The 22,125-nt window shown below is 35.6% G+C and overlaps 1 protein-coding gene across 2 annotated transcripts; it reads right to left on the bottom strand.

Moving 5' to 3' along the window:
* Positions 1 to 168: 168 nt before the first annotated feature.
* On the bottom strand, positions 169 to 21,116 carry KIF14 (kinesin family member 14). 2 transcript variants are annotated; one of them, XM_041479608.1, is made up of 30 exons: positions 20,023 to 21,116; positions 19,421 to 19,675; positions 17,949 to 18,036; positions 16,409 to 16,507; positions 15,384 to 15,436; positions 15,005 to 15,035; positions 14,543 to 14,650; positions 13,283 to 13,399; positions 12,578 to 12,696; positions 12,100 to 12,272; positions 11,611 to 11,758; positions 11,452 to 11,515; positions 11,101 to 11,285; positions 10,286 to 10,388; positions 9,911 to 10,071; positions 9,000 to 9,147; positions 8,535 to 8,687; positions 7,792 to 7,918; positions 7,080 to 7,173; positions 6,437 to 6,575; positions 6,042 to 6,145; positions 5,499 to 5,593; positions 4,545 to 4,766; positions 4,214 to 4,398; positions 3,464 to 3,622; positions 2,806 to 2,925; positions 2,328 to 2,427; positions 1,859 to 1,935; positions 1,052 to 1,190; positions 169 to 932 (listed from the first exon to the last, which is right to left on the bottom strand). In XM_041479608.1, the coding sequence occupies exons 1-30, from the start codon at positions 21,114 to 21,116 to the stop codon at positions 571 to 573; spliced, it is 5,022 nt and encodes a 1,673-aa protein (XP_041335542.1). In that variant the 3' UTR covers positions 169 to 570. The 2 variants fall into 2 exon arrangements, with proteins under 2 accessions (XP_041335542.1, XP_041335543.1); XM_041479609.1 differs by lacking the exon at positions 2,328 to 2,427 and having other exon boundaries at positions 1,859 to 1,933.
* Positions 21,117 to 22,125: the final 1,009 nt, after the last annotated feature.

The following is a 22,125-nucleotide window of genomic DNA, read 5'->3' as shown; positions in this document are numbered from 1 at the left end:
CTTCTCTTCCAATATGAATAGTAGAGAAAATTATTTCAGCAATCAAAAGATAACTCACTAACAACAAACCCAACAAACTTACTTCAGATCATTTGAACAGCATCACTGATACTTTAAGTGCAGATTCTTCAATGAGCTAAAAACCACTTTAAAAACATTCATCAAATAAGGCTGTAAAGTACTTTTACTAGCTCGCGTTGTTTTCCTCTAAAGAAATAAATACAAAGTTTTTTTCTCTGTTTAAAAAAAGGCATAAAACCACTTTCAAGTTGCAGTAGCATTACTAGATTATAATGCAGCTGAGGTGAAGCAAAAATTAAAAAAATAAAATTATTTTTTATAAACATAGGTAATAATAGACTTCTATTAAAACAAAAGTAATTATATTTTGAAGTTTGACAGCCTCTTTAGGAATATATTTTTTTCTTTGGTGAAATATAGGGTACTTATACAAACATGGCATTTTACTTTCCAACCACTCACTCACTAATAATATTAGCAATAAATTGTAGCATTTTTTGATATGTTGCAATAGGAAAGAGTTCTCTTTAATTTCTTCATAATAACATTTTATACCCATTCTATCCTACCAGGTGAAAGCTCTGGAGTCTGTGTGCATTCTGGAATCCCGTTCCATTTGCAACCAGATTCAACCTGACCTGTTTCAACCTGTCCTCCTCGAGTCTCAGCAGTTTCATTACAAATAATTTGAGATTGCAGCGATGGCTGTCCTTGTTCAAGTTCAAAATTCGTAATAAGGGAATCAACCAGAGAGTCCAATTCTTCCAGGTTCATAAAAGGCACATGCATTTTCTGGATAAGGTTGTTTGCAGAAGACAAGGCAAATAATCTGAAATAATTGTTAAAATATCCAGCAATGATAGAAATATTTTCTGCAAAGCTCCTGAGAGGGCTGGTGTTTCTGTATAACCCTATGAAAAACAGAAAAAGAAGAATCAAATGAAGCATTTTGCAGGTACCAAAAATGCCTCTCCCTTGCTTTGCAAGTCTCCTGTAGCCTGTAGGTTACTGGTGGTAACTCAGCTAATACCTTGTAACATGGAAGAGACAATTTGACAGACTTCAGTCAGGCACTGTTCCAATTCCAAATACTTCACAGCAATCTTAGTGCTCTTCTTTATTTCTCGATATACAGACTCTTCTTCTGGCAGCTGAGACTCTGTTTCTTTCTGTATTAATAAAGAGCAATTTCAAGAGATTCAAATACATCACAGTGTATTAACTACTGAACATGCCTATTATGGTTTCAGTCACATAGATCAAGCCAATGCTGAAACACAAAATCAAATCAATGTCATGTCATACATGACAACACTGAAAAGCATGCACAACTGCACATGGTTGACAGGGTTAGGAAAAGAAGAAAAAAGCAAATGGTATGAAAATCCAGGAAATGCTTGGCTATTAGAAGATAAACCACCTATCCCGGCTTTTTAATTCAAAATACCAGTAACTATGGTCATAAACTGTGGCAGCAGTCATAAAACAATTACACTAGCAAAGCTGATCTTTCAACTTAAAAAAAAACCAAAACAAGTAGTTAAACTGTTCATGATCAGCACAAAAAGGAAAATACAAGTACTCCCAGAAATTCTTTATCTTAAGTAAAATTAAAATAAAAGAGCTCTGAGTGGAAATTCAGTAGTAAGGAAAGTTAGCTTTCCAGTCACAGGAACGCTGCTGTGACAGGAAGTGTTATCATGCAATCGTAAATATACAGTATGCATATGTGTGTGTATATATATATATACACACACATACCTCTTCTTAGATAAATGTATCCTTAAAATTTAAATACCAGACTAAAAGCACACATTTTGGGAATAATTTCTCTTACCTTTCTGCAGTAAGACATGTTATTTTCAAGGAATCTGGCTAATGACACCACATTATCCTTTATTCGATTTTGAATCTACAAAGAAACTTTTAATTATATTGTACACTTCATTCAAGTTTGACTTGTACATTAGAAGAAAAAGAACAAACACTAACATACTAAAAGAGAGAAATAACATACTAAAGAGAGAAATACCCAAAAGAAATAGCATTTTCTGCATCTAAACATGCAATTTTTCTAAGAAAACATTAACTACATTTGCAAGGTTTTAAACCCTTTCCTAGGGGAGGATTAAATGAAGATATTTAAACATTCACTATAGAAAGGTTGTCCTGTAACTTTGTATCACTGTCATTCTAAGTGGCAGGGGTAGCTCTGGCATTTTCTTTCCATCCTTACAGTAGTTGCACCAGAGACAAGCACATACAGCAAATACTTCAGAATTAGCTGCAAGTGAACAGCATTATTTGGAAAGCAGAGTGCTCAGTTCCACTTGCTGGAAACACAAAGCATTTGGGAGTTAAGCAAAAGACATTGCAATAAAGTATTTTGGATGGTTTCACTATTATCTATAGGATTAAGAATGACAACAGTGGACACCAGAGTAGGAAGAAATTTTTGCTTTCCTTGAGAGGAACAATTTATCATCAGAAGATTTCAGTCTTTCCCAAGTATTTTCTTGGAATTCAGTCAGGCTCTCTGTCAAAAGGGCTTACCCACTAAGAAAGTGGTGTGCTTCCAAGGGGTACCCTAACTTCCCTACTGGAATTTTCAAACAGCTGCAGAAATATTTTTCACCATGGTGCTTATTCCTTATACTTTATTCTCTACTTTGTGTAACTCCCTACAGCATCATCCTAATGATTTAAACTACAAGCACAAGAAACAAAACATGATCAAGTGCCTCCAAGATATAGTAGCAGTTTTTAATCTTCATTTCATCTCACCTCATTTTGTGGACATTGTTTCACAAGTTCTTTCTGTACTATTCTTGCTTTCTCCTGTACAGCATCAATGAGACACTCCAGTCCTGAGCCTACTCCATCATGAATGGCAAGTACAAATTCCTTTTAAAACAAAGGTCCCAAATGCAATGGTTAAAGAAACTGATGTGGTCATGAACTAAAACAGATTTTCTACAGTACACTAGAAATAATTTCATTTCGAGCAAATTATTCAGTGCAGGTCTATTCAGACACATGTCTTCCTTGGACTACAGGAGCTCAGGTCAGATTTTGCATATTCAATGTGGTACTTAGATACTGATTACTAAAATATAAGTAGTGAATTTCAGTGAAACAGATAGACTTGTATTATCTCAGTGCAGGTACAGTCCTAAAAGCACTGTACACTTCTTTCTTTTCATAGGTTTAACTTACACAGATTCAAGTTATGTGGTTTTTAAGGAAAAAAAAGTCAAGGGTATTAATACATGCATTTTCACCCTAAATTTGAAGCATTAGATAAACTCTAAATATACTTAATTTGTTTGATGAAGTTGCTATATGGAATAATTTACTCCTGAGTACAGTTACTGATAGTAAGTGTGACCTCAACTCTAGAATTACTATTCATAATCAGTATTTCTAAGAAACATTTCTTCACCTGTAAACTAGAGGCAGGAATGTTGCTCCCTTCAGGAAATGAAATATCAGTTGTTGTGACTACTGCCAAGTGTCCTGTGTATTTCATTGTTTGTTTTACTGTTTGGTTTACTTTGCTCCATGCTTCTGTTACCATCGAGGATATATCTGAAGAACACCCCTGGGAAACAAAGGCACATCTTTCACTGATGCTAGAAAGCACTTCTGGTCGAAGAATACACACTCTCCATACAGCAAGAGATCCTGGCACACAATACTCAGGCATTTTCAGCTTTACATCTAACTACTTCCAATGGCTTATCTATCACAGCTAAAAAATCATGCCTTGCAACCACAGAGCAACCATACTATTATACTACATAGCTTTAAAAGAAAAAAAGATTCACAAGGCTGTAGTGTGCACAAAAATAATATTCACTGGACACTGGTTTATGAGTTCATAAATAGCAGCACTTCATAGTCTAAACTACCATTTTCTCTTACTGCATGTTTAATTTTATCATTTTATAAGTAAGAACCAATGCTTCTGTCAGGGCCTGGGCACAGGAAAGACTGCATTACTCTCCACTAGCACAGGCAACTACCAGCTTAGCCAGAAAAAAATGCAGCCTTGGCTATTTATCTTCCTTAGGTGCATTGTTTTGTTCTTACACACACTGGACATTTAAGTGCTTTTAGCAAGTCTATAATAAATACTGCATTAATGCAGAGAAGTTTTCTATACACAGATTAATTTTTTAATATGCTTTACCTGCAACAGCAACTGTAAATAACCTCCCAAGTTCTTTATTTCCTGTTTCATTTCTTCATCAACTTTTCTAAATCCAGAACACTTTTGGACATTATTAAGCCAGAGTTTACTTATAACCACAATCTGGTCAAAAGCAGAGACAATTTTGATGCTGTAGGACTGAGCAGCACGATCAAGAGAGAAAACTACAAGAGAAAGAGATCTGTCAGATCCATCTCCTTTGCAAATGAACACAGGAACATTAATTCTTGTGACTGACAACCATAAATGCTTGTGCATCTGAAAGACAAGTCATTAGAAATGTTTAAACCACTATGAAAATGAGACTTACAGTTTTCCTGACATTCTTCATCTTGCTGTTCATAGGCTTTGGAAATGGCAGACGCTCCAGAAAAAATTATTAACAAATTAGTTAGGAGACTATCTGCTATGCTTTTTCCTCCTTCATAATTCTGTTCCAGCAAATCTAAAGCTGAACTTATAGATTCCTTGCAAATTCCAGGAAGAAACAATTCAGAAATGCTTGAGCATACGCTGGACTTGTTCAGTGAACCTGTACAAGGTAAAAGCAAAACACACATGCATGAAACTCTTCACAGGAGTGAGCAGTCCACATGTCTTTTTAATGACTTTTATACAGACATTCACCTACTCAAGACAGTCATCCAGAAAAAATGTGTGAAGTGTTCTAAATAGTTTATAAGTTCTGCTAGTACAAAGAGAAATTCCATTGTGAAATTCTTTAACATGAATACATTTGTTTCAACAATCAAAACTAAAACTACAGAGAAACAAAAAATAAAACCCAGCCAATCTAAACTAACTGAATGCATTCAAACATTTGGAAGACTAAAGCATCCTATACTTCAGGAAAAAAAGGTTGTAAAACCTGGCCAAAAGCTTGGGGAAACCTCAGTAATTTAATTAATAACAACTCAAGCAAATTTACTCTCTACATTACTGTTTCAGGATTCAGCATCTTTCTCCAATTAACCCACATAGTTAAACAGAGTAATGCTTTAAATTTAAATAAATTTCTTAAATTAGGCTCATAAAGCACTGGTCAGCAAGTTTTTGCCCTAAGAAAGGATAATCAAAAATACAGAAACCCCTACTGTTAACAGCTTGACATTATAAATTTGAAGGTTTCATAAACAGGACATTTTTAATTTTGCTTTCCAACCCACAGTTTTCAAACAACCATCAGAAGCACCCACATTTTATGCATGTAGTAGGTTCAGATTCTCAGTATGAAATGAAAGGTGTTCTGCCATTTAGAAAGTACCTGATATATAGGAAGTCTGTTTATTCTGAATAGATTGCAATTTTATCTCAGACAAACATCCAGAAATTCTCTTGTTCTTCATGAAGCTTCTACTTCTAAGAAAGGATGGTAAAAGAACATGAAAAACCTTGAAAAGAAAAGCGTTTCTCCTCATCAAGCATTTCAATGATGAGCTACAGCTTGCACGAATATGTGAGCCAGTTATAAATACTGTTGTTATAAGGCTAAAACTTCAAATGCAAGATCCCAGACCATATGCGATTTACTCCTTAAAAACAATGCTTTGATAGTGTAGAAGTGGGAAGGAAACATTAAAAACTACACATTTCACTCTGCACTGATGCTTTGGAAAGCTCTACACACAACTTTTGTTCCTTTTTTTTTTTTTTTTGTCCATAGAGGAAATCCAAGAGAATAAATGAATACAAGAGAAGACTCACCACATGACATGGTGTATAAGAGTGGAACAAAAGTATATTTAGATAGCTACACAAATTTTTACTTTGTTTTAAGCGTAGGAGAGTAGCTACAAATTACTTTTACCTTCTTCTGGAAAGCAAGGAAATGGAGCTGTCTGAAAGGTCAGGTTCCCACTCATCAGCAGGATCATAAAACACATCAACAACAGCTTTATTTCTATCATTACTCTGAAAAAATAAAGGAAACAGGGGAGGAGAAGAGTTAAACAGAAGAAAAGCAATAAAGTAGTCAACATATGGATAAATAGAACATAATAATGAAAATTCAATTTAGAAATACAAGTTCTTTTACAATATAAAAGAATTGAACAACCAAAAGAATCACAAAGCAGTCCTTGCTTTACTGTTTCTCACTCTCTACACAAAATGACCTGAATAAAGTCATTAGTTTCTATTGCATTCTTTTTGTTTGATGGAAAAAGGCATCTGCATGTTTTTAGTTCTTCAGTTGTTACTGACCTCATAGAGTTCTTTCATTGCTGCTAGTTTACATTCAAATTTCTCTAGGCTCCAAAAAGTTGTTATTCCCAGTTTGATGTTGCGAACCTGCACCTGAATAGAAGACACTGTTCCTGTTTTATCATCAATTTTGTCATGCCTAAGAATTGGAGACAGTTAAAAAAAAAGACAACAACAGAAATCAAGACAAAAAAACCACATTAATATTGGAAAAATAAACAAGATACTTGTAGGTTGGATTATACAGACTAAAAACGTGACCCGTGCACAAAAATTTCTTCAGACATCATGCATCTCAGTTACCGTGCTTTAGGACCACTTTATTACGTGAACCAAAGAAAGATGGATGTGGGCATCAGAAGATTCACCTCAAAGCACACTAAATTCAAAATTATCTGTCTATAGCATACATTTAAAGTTTTGATCTAAAATTCAAATTAGAAAGTCCCATTTCAAAATACCAAGGCTCAGCTACACACTTAACTAACAATAGCTTGGAAAATAAATTTATCATGTTCAATTGCACAAGACTGTTAAAAGAAACATCAACAGCTCACTGCACATCCTGAATCCACCCCCAAATATATACATAAATATTATATAACTATTACATACACACATAATAATTAACTCAGATACCGACCTGCAGAAAACAGTGTTTTTCCCTAATGCATTGCTAATGGCATTAGCCTCTTTAATCATCACTGACAGCTTCAGAGACTTCCAGTTCAGTGGAACTAATAAAGAATATAGAACACACTGATTTAGTGAACCAAATGATGTGATGCAACAACTTTAGGGTTAAAAAATAAAGGGTAGAAAAGAAACCACAACCTAAAAGCAAAAAAGTAATTTAGCCAACAACAGTTCCAGGAATTCCCAACATATTGGGAAAAGATTATCTTTTCAGGCAAGATAACCCTTTTAAATGGTTGGGTAAAGGGTATTTCAAAAACAGAGGCATAAGACTAGACACTATATTATTATTATTATTAATCCAAAATAAGAAACTGAAGAAAATTAATTCTGTTACTCCAGTTTCCCCAATTATTTCAGTTAATGCCTGGCCAGTGGAGACAGACAGGGAAGTACTTTTAAGTAACAGGAATAAATACAGACTACAGGTATGTCCACCTAGCCACCCTGAGTGTGATTAAACAGAGCTTTTAACACAGTCCAATACAGCTGATGAATAGAAAGGATTGTAACAACCAGAAGGCTCTTCTTGTGCTCCTGAGATTACTAGAGAAGTATTAGTGGAACAGAAAAATTTCCTGTATCAATACCCATCACCCATGCCCACTGAGAAAAAAGAGAAGCCAGCATTGCCTTTGTAACATCATGCATATACATACTCATCGCTGGTTTATTCCCACTTCCAGCATTCTTCTGAAGGGCGTGTATTTCCTCAGCAATCTTCTGCTTCTCAGCTTCCAGAGCTTCCACTATCTTTGCATGACGAATAGTATGGTCTTCTAGAGCCTGGAGGAAAATGGGCAGTGGTAAAAAAATAAATTTAAAAAAATCTAAAACTCAATGCTGTTTGTTGAAGCTAAATTTTTTGTTCCTGGCATTTTAAAGACGCACAAAATTAATTTTATACTGGACATCTGCTATGCTAATATAAAATAATTAATTTTCAAACTGACAGTTCTCTGGGTTTGCTTACACATTGCAATGCTAAAAAAAAAAAAAAAAAACAAACCCAAAAAAACCCCTGGAATTAAAAAGGAACAGGCTTTTAAAAAAAGTTCTATTTGTTGCAGCAGTCAGATACATATGAACACCAGCCAAGACTCAGTCTTGCTTACATTAATGTCTGGATTAATAACTTTTGCCAAAGGCAACAGTTGCTAAATTTTGGTACAGGAACAAAACCATCCACATTATTTAAGAAATAAGGTCAGCATTAGTTAATCCCCAACATTAATATATTAACATACTCAGATTGCAAACAAAACATCAGTTCTTCTGCATAAAATCACATAGAAGTACTTTAAATAATTTTCTTTACAATAATTGATTTTCAAAAAACAAATTAAAAAAGCCCCCCAACCAAACCAGAGTTTATTGCCTTAAAAGTTTTTTTTTCAATTACCTGCTTGGTAGCTAAGGTCTCCATTTCTAAACGCTTTTTATTGAAGTGGAGTTCTAGCTCAAGGCTTTTCTTTGCCTTCTCCAGCTCCTGTATTTTTGTTGTGGCTTTTTGGTTATTCAGTTCTTGGATTTGCTTCTTACGAGATTCTTCTCTCTAATATCAAAAAGGAAAAGTGAGAGGAGGAATAGTCCTTCTACAGCATTTCTGACCCATCCTTCAGGCACATATTCCATACATTTAAAACTTCTAAAACAATTAAACATTTCTTCTATTACTTAGGCTGACTTTTGTTTTAAGAATGAGGCTTTGCATTCTCTAACATGCTGCTATAATATGCAAGAGAAAAAGAAAACCAAAACCACATAAACCAAGGCTAATCAAGCACTGAGTAAACAGATACCACACACTACAGTTTCTGGTCTACTTTATTGATATATCTGATGTAATGGTGCAATGACAACTTACCACCTCTGCTTCCAGGGATTTTATTTTGCTCTCATATGCTTCTTTTTGTGAGGTCAGTTCTTGTTGAACCATCTCTTTTGCTATTTGGACACTTTGCATCATTTCTTCCTTGGCTTTGAGTCGTGCCTCTTCAATTTCTGATTCAAGCCTACAAGTGTTGTACATTTAGATCGCTGCTGTTTGTCTCTTATAAGATGTATACAGAGTATAACATTTTTTTCTCTCATGAGGGTTTAATTTTTTTTTTAGCAAAAACACTTACATATTTTATATGGTTTTGATTTCACAGACAAAATGTAGACAGTTCCAATATAAATATGAAAAACATTTCAGAATTTCAGATCCACTCGATTTCCATATTTATTTTATTACGTCATTTTCACAAATTTAAAGACTGCAATGGAAACTCACTAAATCACATTAAGACACAAAATTAAATTTTAAATCAATGAGTCTTGTGGTTTAAAAACACCCCATAATAAAGTAAGTACAAATAACATTTCACTGTCTCTCAAATTCTCCATTACAGTAGACCTAAGGTTATTACTTTGGGTTCTTCTCATTTTCCTATCAGACTTTAAACCTCTTTAAAACATCAAAAGTCATTTTCAGACTCATCATACACTTGGAGAGAAACATAATTAAAGAGATACACTACTCTGAGGACTCCTGGAGCTGTGTTTCTCTAATAGTGGTCTACATTGTTAGTGTCTGGATTAGCTTGTGGTGATTGAACCTTAGAGGTGTATATCATTTCAGCCAAGTCTGTGGCTTCCATTATAAATGGAGTTGCTATTTACCAACTTTCCCCCTTGTGAAATAATTAATAATCTTCAGTTACTTCTAAAACTAATTGCATGGTTGAATTAACAACTGAGCTCATTTTCAGAACGAGAAGAATCAATACTTACTGTGTTCGCTGTGCAATAAGTAGCTCATTCCTTGCAAATTCAAAATCTTTTGGACCATCATGCAAAGACAAAGTCCCACAAGAAGGTGTTTTAACTTTCTGAACCTCTGCTGGATGATTAAACCTGAAATAGTGATCTCCCCCAAGAATCACTCGATCACCCTATTGGGAGAAAAAAATTTCTGCTGAAACTTTAAGATTTATCAGCAAATTTTCAGTTCTTAAAACATGCAGGTGAAGCTAGAAATCAAAGAGGAAAGACAAATATTTATGGTTACAGAGCATTCTCAGAAACCCTGCAGTCTGAAGCTGAGATATTAACAAAGCAAAGAAACCCAGACATGCACAAATTACTATTACCAGATCAATTACTTACATGATGCAGAATTGTTGGGTCCAAAATGCATTTCCCATTTACATATGTCTTGGCTTCTCTAAGTGGAATAATACTTACTTTGCCAACAGTATTTTTAATAACACTGAAAACAAGAAACAGTATTAGTAGCTCATGATAATTGCAAGTGATGCTTTTTAACAGACTAAAATTCAAGCTTTAGATGCTATTGTTTTCCTAGGTGTGTATTGTCTTCATACTATTTAGGTACAACACACATAATGAATGACAGGCTATATTTTGGTAGAGAACCTATATTTATATCTAGGAATCCACTGCTAGAAAATTACTACAACACCCTACCATCTGAGAATTTATTTGATAATGTGACTTTCATGTTTTTGGTAACTGATTAGTTACATTTCCTACAGCATTTGTTCGGGGATCAGTTGCAGGGACTGCACTTGGAACAATATTTCTGCAGTACACCCAAGCTGCTGTCTATTTTTATTAAATTAAGAACTGTCAAGGCTTTTCACTTTTCCACTGAACTTAATCTTTATCTAAGACATTTATCTATCACACAGCATCATTTGATCAGGTCTTATTCATGTAGAAATGCTGCAGAAGAAACCTTTGCCACATGAATGTAATGAACAAAGAAACTAAACTACCTCAGCTAACAGATTTCTAGAGGGAACAGAAGGTAGTTGCCTTAATCATTGAGCAGTACAAAAAATATCCCTACACAGTCTTGTCTTGGCTAGAAGACTATATTTTGTCACTGCCAGAAAAAATAATGACTCCAAAAGAGAAGGGTAAGAAGAAACTTAAAATATAAAAACAACACTACAAACCAATGGTCATCAGCAATCAGCACTCCAGAAAGCTGAATATCATGTTTTGAATTTGGTGTACACCTTCCAACTGTAGTTTCTCCTTCTTTGATCATATACAACAGCACCTCAGAAAGCTGAGGATCTTCATTGAGATTGACAAGGTTTGGTAAATGATTGTCCATTTTGAATGCAATTCCAGCTTTCTAGAGAAAAAAGAGCTCTGTGTTAAAAAACAATTTACTTTATATATTTAAATATCTACATTACATTTTTCAAAGAAATCGTAGCAATCTGTTGCAAGGTGAGTATTCTGCAAGGTCTGCTGAGGTTATATTTTCTTTATTATGTCCTATAGGAAAAAAAATGTACCTGCAATTCTTTTATATCTTCCAATTTCCTTTTTTCTGCTTGTTCAAGTTTTTCTTTCCAGGCCCTTAATATATGGAGAAAATAACATATGAGGAGAAAATTACAGCATATAAATTTTACCATTTCCATTTTAAATTAAGACATTAATGAGTGCCTGACCTTTGCATTTCTGCCATGTTTCTCTCCTGCTGGTGCAATTCTACCCTCAGAGATGTTATTTCCTGCAAATAACGCCTGTACTTTTCACGATCAGTGTTCAGGGCACTTTTCTGAGCTGCCCTCAGTTTTTCAATTTCAGCTTTTAATTCTACATGAGACAAACCAGACACACAGTACACATAAAAAATGAAGGCAAAATACACTTCAGTACAACAGTACAAAATTAATCCTGTTATTTATTTAAAAACAAAACATCTTTCTATATTTCCAGTTCTCAAGTGTAACCTAACATATCACTTGCATTTTGGAAAATAAAAAAGCTCACAAAGAACAATAATATTAAAAGGGAGGCATCCCAACCTGTATTAGTCTAGCTGACAAGAGGTCAGTCAACACAAAAGAATATTAGTAGTAACAACTCTTATAAGAAATAAGCTAAACACACATGCAAATGACAGCCCTGAAAGACTGCTGAAAGGTCAAGCTCACCTCTGATTAGTTTGACATTCACATCTTCATTTACTTTAGCAATATTGATAATTGAACAAGCCTGTTTGGCATAGCGAAGGGTGCTGAGCGTCTCCTCTGTGCTGCTGGCAGCTGGGCTCACTGTGGCTATCATGGTCGTTTGGGAATTGCCACCAAGACTTTCCTTTAGCAGCCTTCATTGGACATGAGAATACCAGTCAATCCTGACCCTCAAACTGACAGGAAAATTCAAAATTTCCCAATTGGAACAGATTAAATACAATATACCCAGGGTTTTGCTACTTATTTAAGAGGGACGGTTAGCTGCTCAAAACACAAACCAAGCTCCTGTTTGGACTTTATCTGATGCAACAGGCAAATTTCTTCCCTCCACAGGTCATTTGAGAGAGAGGGAGAGGAAGGATGGGAAGAGGTGCCTCATGAATAGATGAGAAAACCACAACCTCAGAAAGCTTCAATCGCTATATAATGTACATACCAAGTAAGGACAGATTCCCGGTAAGGAATGAACGTTTTCCTTCCATTTTGAGACTGTTTAGACAGTGCAGAAATAACCCTTCCAAGGGTCAACAGTGATTTATTGATACTCACACCTTCCTACACAAAGCAAAAATAAAAATATTTATAATACAGTTGCAGTTTCTTGGGTGATGTTATCAACTGTACTGTTGATTAATTAAGTTTTTTCAATGTATGCTACAGCTGTACCACATTTAACGTCCCCAGTCATTAACAAAACAATAAGATGGAAAGGCATCTTCATTTTGAAAGAAAAAAACCCTACCTTTAAAATGAGTAGTGTTAAGAACCATCAAACTTACAAAAGCAGCTTGAAATTAAGTCTCTTATTAGAAAAATCTAAAAAGGGGCAAGCCTCTTCTCCATGTGACATTTGATTCATGATTTCCAAAGTCACATGAACAGTTTCCCCTCCCTCCTTCTGCAGGATCATGGGGGGAGGTGTTCTAAGCAAGATCTGCCACATTGCACAGTGCAAACAGCTTCTTCAGACCACCCACTCTCACTGGCAAAATGCAATGTAATACTGGTAAGTATAAGGGCTATATACATCCTTTTATAGCTACAGTTCCTGCCCAAAAGTCCTGTTAGGGGAGCATGCTTTGGAGTTTAAGGGTGTTCTTAGGAGTCAAGCCTTTTCCACAGATTTCCACTCTTGATTTACCTTCAGCCTTTCTCCAGTGGTCTGAGCCTTTGTACAGCATTCACTGCCAGCTAGATCAATTAGATTTATGTGACTGGTGAGCCTACGATCACACTGTTCTTCATTCACAAATTCTACCTGGAAAGAAAGAGAGATGCTAGCATTCAAACCAAAATAAAAAGCCTGAGGATAAGCAGAAATTGGACAAGCTGTTCACATTAAATACATGAGAATTTCATGCTGCCATTTAATTTTTGACAGTATACTCTTGTGTATATCCCTTGAAGGAGACTAAGCTCAGATTTATAACCATAGTATCAGTTAGTTGTGGCTGAATAGCTGCACAAGCATAAACTCCAAACCCAATAGATTACTGAACTAGGGGTTTGGGTCTGAAGTTTGATGACTGCAGTCAATCCAATTGCAGTTATCCAATAAACATGCAAATCAGTAAGCTGTTACTGACTTAGACCAATGAAGATCAGTTAAGGAGTCAGTGGAAAAACTCAGGACCAGCAATGAAAGAGAAAAATCAATAAACTAGTGGTGAGAATGGCAAGGGGAAGAAGAAAGGAGAAAATCCAGGAAACTGGGACAAAAAATTAAACCAATCAAGAACAAAAAGCCCCAAACCAACAAGTCATTTGTCAATGGAGAAAACTGACAGTCTGTAGACTCCTGAGGAGCTCTACCTATTCCATTTCTGTCTTCAGGCTCACGTCACTAAGTCAGGTTTTGTCTTTTAAGCATCTGTAAATCAGATGAGGAGTTGTAGTCCCTATATCCTGGAGACACTTGGGGAAGAGGCATCCTGAAGCAAGAAAACATTTATTCAGTGAAGTGTGTTGAAACTGAGCAGAAATTGCATCTCCTACCATTGCCCCAGTTTGTTGCCTGCAGGAACTCAGCACAGCCACACACCTCACAGAGCCTAACCTTCTTAGAAGATAAGATGTGTTGGCAGCAGTGTGAAATTCAATCTAGCCTCAATTAGGATTCCTGTTACATCTCAAAACTCACACTGAGAAACTTGGAACTACTCCTAGACCTGTCAGCCTAGACATATTTATACTGCTGCTATAAATATACTTACCACAAAGACATCAGAATCTACTCAAAGCATGTAGAATAAAACAAGTTTTGCAGTGGAGAAAGCCATGTTAAAACACCCTGTGCTTTACTCAAAGATCTTCAAGTATATCCTCACAATTTTGTGGGCAGCACACAAAATAACTTTTTACTACCAGATTTGACCAGATACAAAAAAAACCCCAGCAATACCTTGGTTTGTGTCATGACAAGGGTGAAGACAGAATGAGATCGAGAGCTCTTGTCATTCATTACTGTAGCAGCTGTTGCTCTCTGCTTATTTCCTAGTTCAAGCCAACTCTGTAAAAGACAAAAGTCAGGACATGAAACCAAACCCTAGTTTGGATGGTTAACTGAAGATTTAAATGTTTGCATATACAGTTAAGACAAATTATGACTACAAGAGAGGACTTAAAAGTTAAACTTTAGAAATAACAATGTGAACAGTGACACTTGACTGTACAAATCTACTCAGCTCCATTATACAGGACTAATCTACATCACCCTTTCATAAAATCAGCTGAAATATCATAGACTACTGGACAGTCTGTTAAACATTTTCTTCCTATCCATGGAATTTATTTTTCAGCAGTAAGAAGAAAAGGAGAAGGCAAAAATACTTGTATTCCCTTTTAGTAACAAAAAAACTCTTACCTTAATATCAGAGTAAGAACGAACAACGTTCCTAGAGTGGGGGGAAAAATTAGAAAGTTTGGGTTCAGTATTCTTTCTATAAATTTCCCTGCTGCCTAAGTTCTGAAACATTTTCCCAGTTACAAACACAATACAAATACATAATGAAAGCTGCAGGTGTCTTGAGACTTCCACACTTTTAGATTTCACTAAGGCAATTAAGAAAATATACCAAGCTAGTCATGGGTATGCATTTTTCTAAAACTACTTAACACTGGGATCTTGCTTAATTTACTGGTGAGTACACAAGCTTTCATAGAGCCTCAAGATATCCTTTTTCAGGATTACACCGTATATCTGTTAAAATAAGTACAGACAACAGTTAACAAATAAGACTTACACTGTCAGGCCTTCCACATATGGTCCTAACACTGGATGTTCTCTTACACGAAGCTGATGAGAATAATTTCAAAATAAAAATTACTAGGAGTGCATTAGTTAGACCTAGTACTCAGGAATATCTTAAAAAAAATTCTACAACATAAATCTATTCTGTTTCTAAGTAGCTTACCCCAAAATCACTGACAAATCTCAGAGTGAAAGCACTCCTGCTTTAGACAAGACAGTAGAGTCTTAATTTCTTTATAAGAATTCCACCTGAGCTTAGGTTAAAGGACTTCAACAGCAAGTTGGATGTTACATATCAACTTTTGCATACCGTCTGTTGCATCTGTCATAAACGAATATTTAATTTACACAGAAGTGGACAGGATAGTGCTCAATGTCAAAGCACAGAAAGTACTATTTTTTGATAAATCAGACATAGTAAATTCCTTCCTTACATACACTACTTAAGACAAATTTCTTTAATTTACAGTTTTACATATTCTAATACACAACCACTAAACACTAGCTAAACTGGTTTAACTAGTGATACTTAACTAGTTAATCAGTACAATCTTGTTTCTTTCCCCCTCCTCCAGCTCCTTAAGAGACAACCAGGTCACCATAAAAAAAAAAAAAAGAAAACTCCATCTAAATTACAAGACTATAACTCAAGTTATATTGTACAGAAGATTCTTATTGTAAGCTGGAGATTTAGATATATCCTTGGAGACTTTTTATAAAGGCTCATAAGATCATCTTTATTTTGCAGATAAGAGGAGATTTTAACTTTTTTGGATTCTACTAAATGATTTTGTTTCTATTTCAGCATTGCTCAGTGTTTGTCCAGTGACAAGCATTTTGCTTTAAGTCATGTGGTGATGTTTTGATATTTTTATTTGTTTTTACTTGAATCCCATTGTTCACAACTAATGTACTTAGATTAAAAACGATGATCACTTGTCATTAGTGCATTTTTGTTTCAGAATAAATGCCACTCCTTAAAGGTTATGCAGATACTTGATTCTGTGAGCAACTTACTTGTTGTTTCTTCTGTCCATTTTCACCTTTAAAGACAAGCAAATCATGAATTTTCTCATTGTATACTTCAAAGAAGCTCATTTCAAGATGATACAAAACCTAATAAAATTAATAATAGTTATTAATATAGTCCATAAAACATATTCATCATCCTTTGTTTCAAAAATTAACTTAGACTAGCAGATCCTGATTTTCAATGTTACAAACATTTGTGCTGAAGGGACTTTCCAAGAGAAATGATATCATGAAACAGTTTGGGTTGAAAGGAACTCTTAAAAGTTATCTACTGTAATGCCTCTGCTAAGATGAAAAATACAATTCATTAGAATTCCATCCATATATTCCCAGATGGAAGCTATAAAACACTAAAAAAAGTATATATAGCTGCTTCAGAAGTTTCAGCGTTGGGTTTTTGGTACATGAAAATATTGTTTTGTTTGCACCTGCACTCATCTCTTTCCCTTAGGGACTGTGCTTCTACAGCATGGTATTTGTCATAGGGAAGGCATGAATTGATGTTGTCAGCGTCCTGACGTGGAACAGAATGACCTAATGGAATGGTAAACCTTGATTCTACCTACAGCAATTAAAAAAACTAAGAACACCACAAAAATACTGTCGTGAGAACACATCTCTCCTCTGAAGGTGTCTGGGTCCTTTTTAATATTTTTTAAAAGAATGGCATTTTCTTTGAGAGACAAGGAGGATTGCAGTAAAGCCCCTAAAGCACTGGAATCAGAAAGACAAGACTCAAGACAATTCATTACAACAGAATCACTTACAATGCAAAAAGCAAAGGAACAAAAAAAGCTCTGTATTTTTTAGAAGTTATACTCTATAGCCAAACTCAGCAGTAAATAACTTTCTCTAAATTCTTCAGTGTCTATCAAATCTGCTTGAGAATTAGAATATTAGATGTTCACAGGTATTAGGATTCAAAGTCTAGAATTCAAATATAAAGCAGTAAAGAAATTTGGAACAGTAAAAAATGGAAAAGTTTGCCTGAATAAGATTAACTGAATGTTAAGGTCTACTGAACTGCAAGTCAGTCATTACAGACACAAACAACCACACAGAGAAAAAAACACAAAGTGAGGGTAGTTATTTTTTGTTTCAGCTAGAGTACTGAGCTGGAGTACTAGAAGTGGAGTATTATTACAGCGTATGTTGCTTTGATACGTGATGTTTAACAATAAATTCATATTTTTGAGCTCTATTTTACTGCCTTCACTGAAAGTATGGAGCCCACTGGGATTTTGTTTTGCCTTTCCTTACATATATCTTAAATTGTAAATCATGCAATATAGAGAAAAAAAATCCTTGTCTAGTGATGCAACAAAAATATCATGCCCATATTTCTTCCTCACATTACGGCCATTAAGGACGCAAAACAATGTTGATTTTGACTGTTTAGGGAACCCCATGAATCAGAGCTATCAACGCAAATAAGATTTCAGTCAGCAAAATAATATGAACACTAGTAAAGGGGTCAGCACTAAAGTATCACTTTCCCCATAGTCCAATGGCATAAGCACATCACCTGGTCCTTGTCCATTTGTGCTATTTGATTGAAAAGATCTTCACAAAGTCTTGGAATTATTCCTCGGTCTTCATCAAATCCCATCATCCTGCAGTCACAAAAATCCTGCTGGTTTAGTTTTGTAACTCTCCATAGACAGCTTTAATGTTAACTGTACTGCTCTACAGTTGCCATGCCACACACTTCTAAGTTATACAACAACAAGCAACAGAAATCAACCTGATCTAAATTGGTGCTTGTCTAAGTCTGGAGTTGGACAAGGTGATACCCAGAGGTATTTTCTATTTCATCCATTGAGAAATAGGTTGAAAACCCAAGTAAAACAAATACTCTACAGTAACTGAAGAGTCTAAACCTAGAGATGTTCAGTATCTTACCATGCCTGCATTTTATATTCTCTGCACACATCCAGTGCAATTGAAGCCTGTCTGGTGCAGGTTTTTCCTGTTGAGTTCTGCCACAGCAGCACACCAGTGCACTGGACTAATCCCCCTGCAGTCTAGAGACACACAGTGCTGCACAGCACAAATTGTTGTGTAAACTTGACCAGAGGGCCCTGATACTAATTTCAGCCTTGTTCAAAACACAAAGGGGTGATGTTAAGTTATTGTTTAAGTGAAAGTGAAAGAAAAAATCCAAACACAAACCCAACAAACCTACAAATAGGATAACAGTTGCAATCCTGAGTTTATCTTTATTTTAGGCCAAGGTAAAAACAACAGTGTAAGTAAAAACTGAGTTAATCCACTTAAAATGGAAGTTCACCCACTTGAGAGGGAACTTACTTCTGTGTAAGTTCTGTATTTATTGTAAATCAAACAGAAACATTCTGGTCCTCACCTGCCTTTATTCAAAGTCTATAGCACCTGATTAGGTATTATAAAACTCAAACTAATTTTAATAGATGCATGTTTGGAAACCAAACAGCTCACTAGGCATTCTATTTCAAAATAGAAATAAGGTATACACAATTGGCTATAAACACTAAAAATGTTGCTTATCTGGGATTATTTTGTGCAAAGATTTGATTTCAAATAAGCAGTGCCACAAACATCTGGATTTATTTAAAGTTCTGAAGGACCATAATTAAAATGACTTCTTAAATGTCTTCTCCAAAAAAACATGCTATACTTTACTATGCCACTGCATGCACAAAATAACAAACACTGGTGAAAAACACCACTGGGAGAATCTGACAAGCTCTTTGCATTAACAAAGGTTTTCCTTCACTAAAATCTCAGAGAAGTTTTTATTTTCTCCATTAAAAGAAGAAGTCAGGTGCACATGCATAAAAATATTCTAAAGTTAACTTATGCTTAATTGTTATAAATACTGATTTAATTATTTTTAAAATATACAATAACCTTTTGACACAATTCGTTCACTCTGAAATCTATTCCATTCAATCTCTTTCATGACTTAACACTGCATAACAATTGGCAGAATTTTAACAATTATTATTAGCAACTTACGTGTACGATTTTCCAGAGCCAGTCTGCCCATAAGCAAAAAGACAAGCATTGTATCCCTCAAAAGCTCTTTCAAGGAGTGGCAGTGCCAGAGTTTTATAAATCGTTGCTTGGCTTGCAAAATTAGGATGACTCTTGTCAAAAGACCAGAAGGAGAAGTCATAACTGAAACTGTAAACTTGGTTTGTGGATGGGTTTTGTACAATTGTCTCTGAACCACTCATGGAGACCACAGGGAATGAGTTTTCAGTTTTCTCTCTGAATGGAAAAGGTAGGAAAATGAAAAAAAATATAAGCTGCATGCTTTAAGTTAGTAATTTCACTGTCTAATGGAAAATTTAAAAATCAGTGATCATTGCAAAAAATACCTGTTAAATAAACATACAGAGTATTAAGGTTCAAAACACTTTTGTTAATGAATATGCAAAAAACAGACCCAAACACCTATAAAATCAATTTAATTTCTTAATAAAATCTATCTTGGTGTTGCATGAAGTATCAGCTAATTTCCAAGTACGTGCTATATCCTTATTGGATGAAATAACAAGAACAAAGTAGACCTCAACACACACCGTTAGCACCAGAAGTAAGTCCAGGATACAAACCTGTTACTGAGAGGCCGCACCCGCACAGCTACAATCACTTTGCTGTTCTTCACTTTGAAAGCATCTTCCTCAGTACTGCTGCTCTCAGCTAAAGTTTCTGTGTTCACTTTTGTTTCTGAACCTGTGCTCACAGGAAGAGAGCTGGAGACACTGGGGAATTTCTTGGCTAAAATTTGCACATGAGGTGTTTGTTCATTTGAGGCCGGCTTGAGAGACGGTTGGTCTTGAGAAGTGCTGTTCTTTGGTGTAAGTGCAAATCTTTCTGTTAAAACTTTTGCTGGTGTCCTTGGCCTTTCCAAGCTGCTGTGTTTTATCATCAAGTGCTGTACCTTTTGCTTTCCAGCTAGCTTATTTATATTGCTTTTTTCATTCAGTTGTTCTCCTGGCAGCCTATTAGCACATTTTGAGGTAACGAACCGTTCTGATTTAGGACCTTCAGTTTGAAACTTTATGTCAGCAGTGCTTGTCTTATCTTTTAAACAGGTGTTGATAGCATTTTCACAGACACCACCAACTAAACCTAAGGAATCCTTGCTGTTCAGGTTGTGCTGCAACTTGGTGCTTGACTGACTCTCAGTTAACTTCAGGTTTGGTTTAACACCATCTGTACCCTTAATATTCTGTGGAAGTGCAATCTTGTCATTTCCTTGTGCATCCAAGTCATCATTTCCTTTTCTAGGCACAATATTCTGATTAATTTTACTCCTCTCTGTGGAGCCAGTCCTCACACGCCTCTGCAGAGTAAGTCTTTTCTCTGTTTGGAGCTCTTCTGTACTCTGTGCTGTGGCACTACCGGACGCTGATTTTTTGCTTGCTCCAGCTCTCCTCTGGAGTGTTAATCTGCCTTCCAATTTAAAAGACGTTGACACATCGCTCACTTTCGCACAAGCTGAAATCACATAGGTCCTATTTGCTTCTTCACTCTTACTCTGAGGACATGAAGGCAGAGCATCTTTTTCTCCCAACGCCTGTGGCCTCAGCTGCTGCCCAGGTGCTTTACTGCTGGCCAGGCTATTGTGTGAGGAAGCCTTCTGCAAAGCGGCTGTGCATCGTGGCCCAGCAGGGCTCCTGGCAGGAACTGTGTAAATAGGCATCTTGTCTTCCAGCTAATTAAAACCCAAATGTTGAAAAGTACAGCACCTTTCCTAAAGGATTATTTCTAGTTGCTGCTTTGTGAGGAATCTGGGGAGACAAAGCAAATAATTTTTTACGATGTCGATGTGCAGTGTGAGTTATGTTTTACTGCATGGGGAGCGCCTCACATATACTGCAGTACATGTTCTCAAACATTAAGAACAACTAGTATCCTGTTTCACCTCTGGTATTTTAAAAAAATAGTTATTTTATATCTGAATGACTGCTTCCAAAAAAAGGCTATTTGACTTCATTTATTGAATTCTATGATTTGTTTCAGAAAGTAAACCAAGCATCACAAAGAAGCACCAGTTGGTAAAAAGAACAATCTAACTATTTAGCAACAAACATGACCATGGATATTTCTTCCAAATGATCTACCATGATTTCCAAACTGAAGACATTCCAGATCATGTCTCCATTCCTTCACATGTGTTTACACTCTCTGTGTTTCACAGCTAACAGACTCCAACAGAACAACAAAGTTAACCTTGAACAGAAGTCTTGTGAACAGGGAAGGAAGATTTTTTTTTCCCCCAGGATTTTGATATGTAATATATACCCCAGTATCGGAACAGGACAGTTAATAAAGATGACTATTAGTAGTAACTCTGGATGTTATTTTAGTTCACACTGGTACATAGACACATAGCAAAACAAAAGACACTTGGCCTAGGGGACAAAAGAAAACCATAAAGTATACTCCCTGTCCTTTCTACATGTAAATATTCTGAAAGCTCTATATATATAATCTGTATAGAAAAGCACATTTTCCCTGTTGCATCTGCATCATAGTTATTGTGTTGTATTGGGTTTGATATCAACACTCACTGCAGACTTGTCAACTGCAATTAATTCATGATTACAAGTCAACAAGAAGTCACCTGCCTTTGATTCTTTAAAAGCTGCAATATCATTAACAACAGCAGTACATGGTTAGGGGGGAAAAAAGTAAAGCAAGATGAGAGC

The sequence above is a fragment of the Pyrgilauda ruficollis genome, unplaced genomic scaffold (assembly GCF_017590135.1).
Source record: "Pyrgilauda ruficollis isolate IOZ18807 unplaced genomic scaffold, ASM1759013v1 scaffold49, whole genome shotgun sequence".
In the NCBI taxonomy this organism is placed as follows: domain Eukaryota; kingdom Metazoa; phylum Chordata; class Aves; order Passeriformes; family Passeridae; genus Pyrgilauda; species Pyrgilauda ruficollis.
Note: the sequence above shows the minus strand (reverse complement) of the source record. Positions and strands in the feature narration are given on the sequence as shown.

Bases quoted from the DNA above. Each gene is read 5' to 3' on its own strand.
- KIF14 (XM_041479608.1), bottom strand. From the start codon at position 21,116: ATGCCTATTTACACAGTTCCTGCCAGGAGCCCTGCTGGGCCACGATGC. The intron at 15,036-15,383 runs GTAAGTCTTATT...CCCCCACTCTAG, and splicing joins TATGTGGAAGGCCTGACAGT to GAACGTTGTTCGTTCTTACT. The intron at 6,576-7,079 runs GTCGGTATCTGA...TCCAATTCTTAG, and splicing joins AAAAACACTGTTTTCTGCAG to GCATGACAAAATTGATGATA.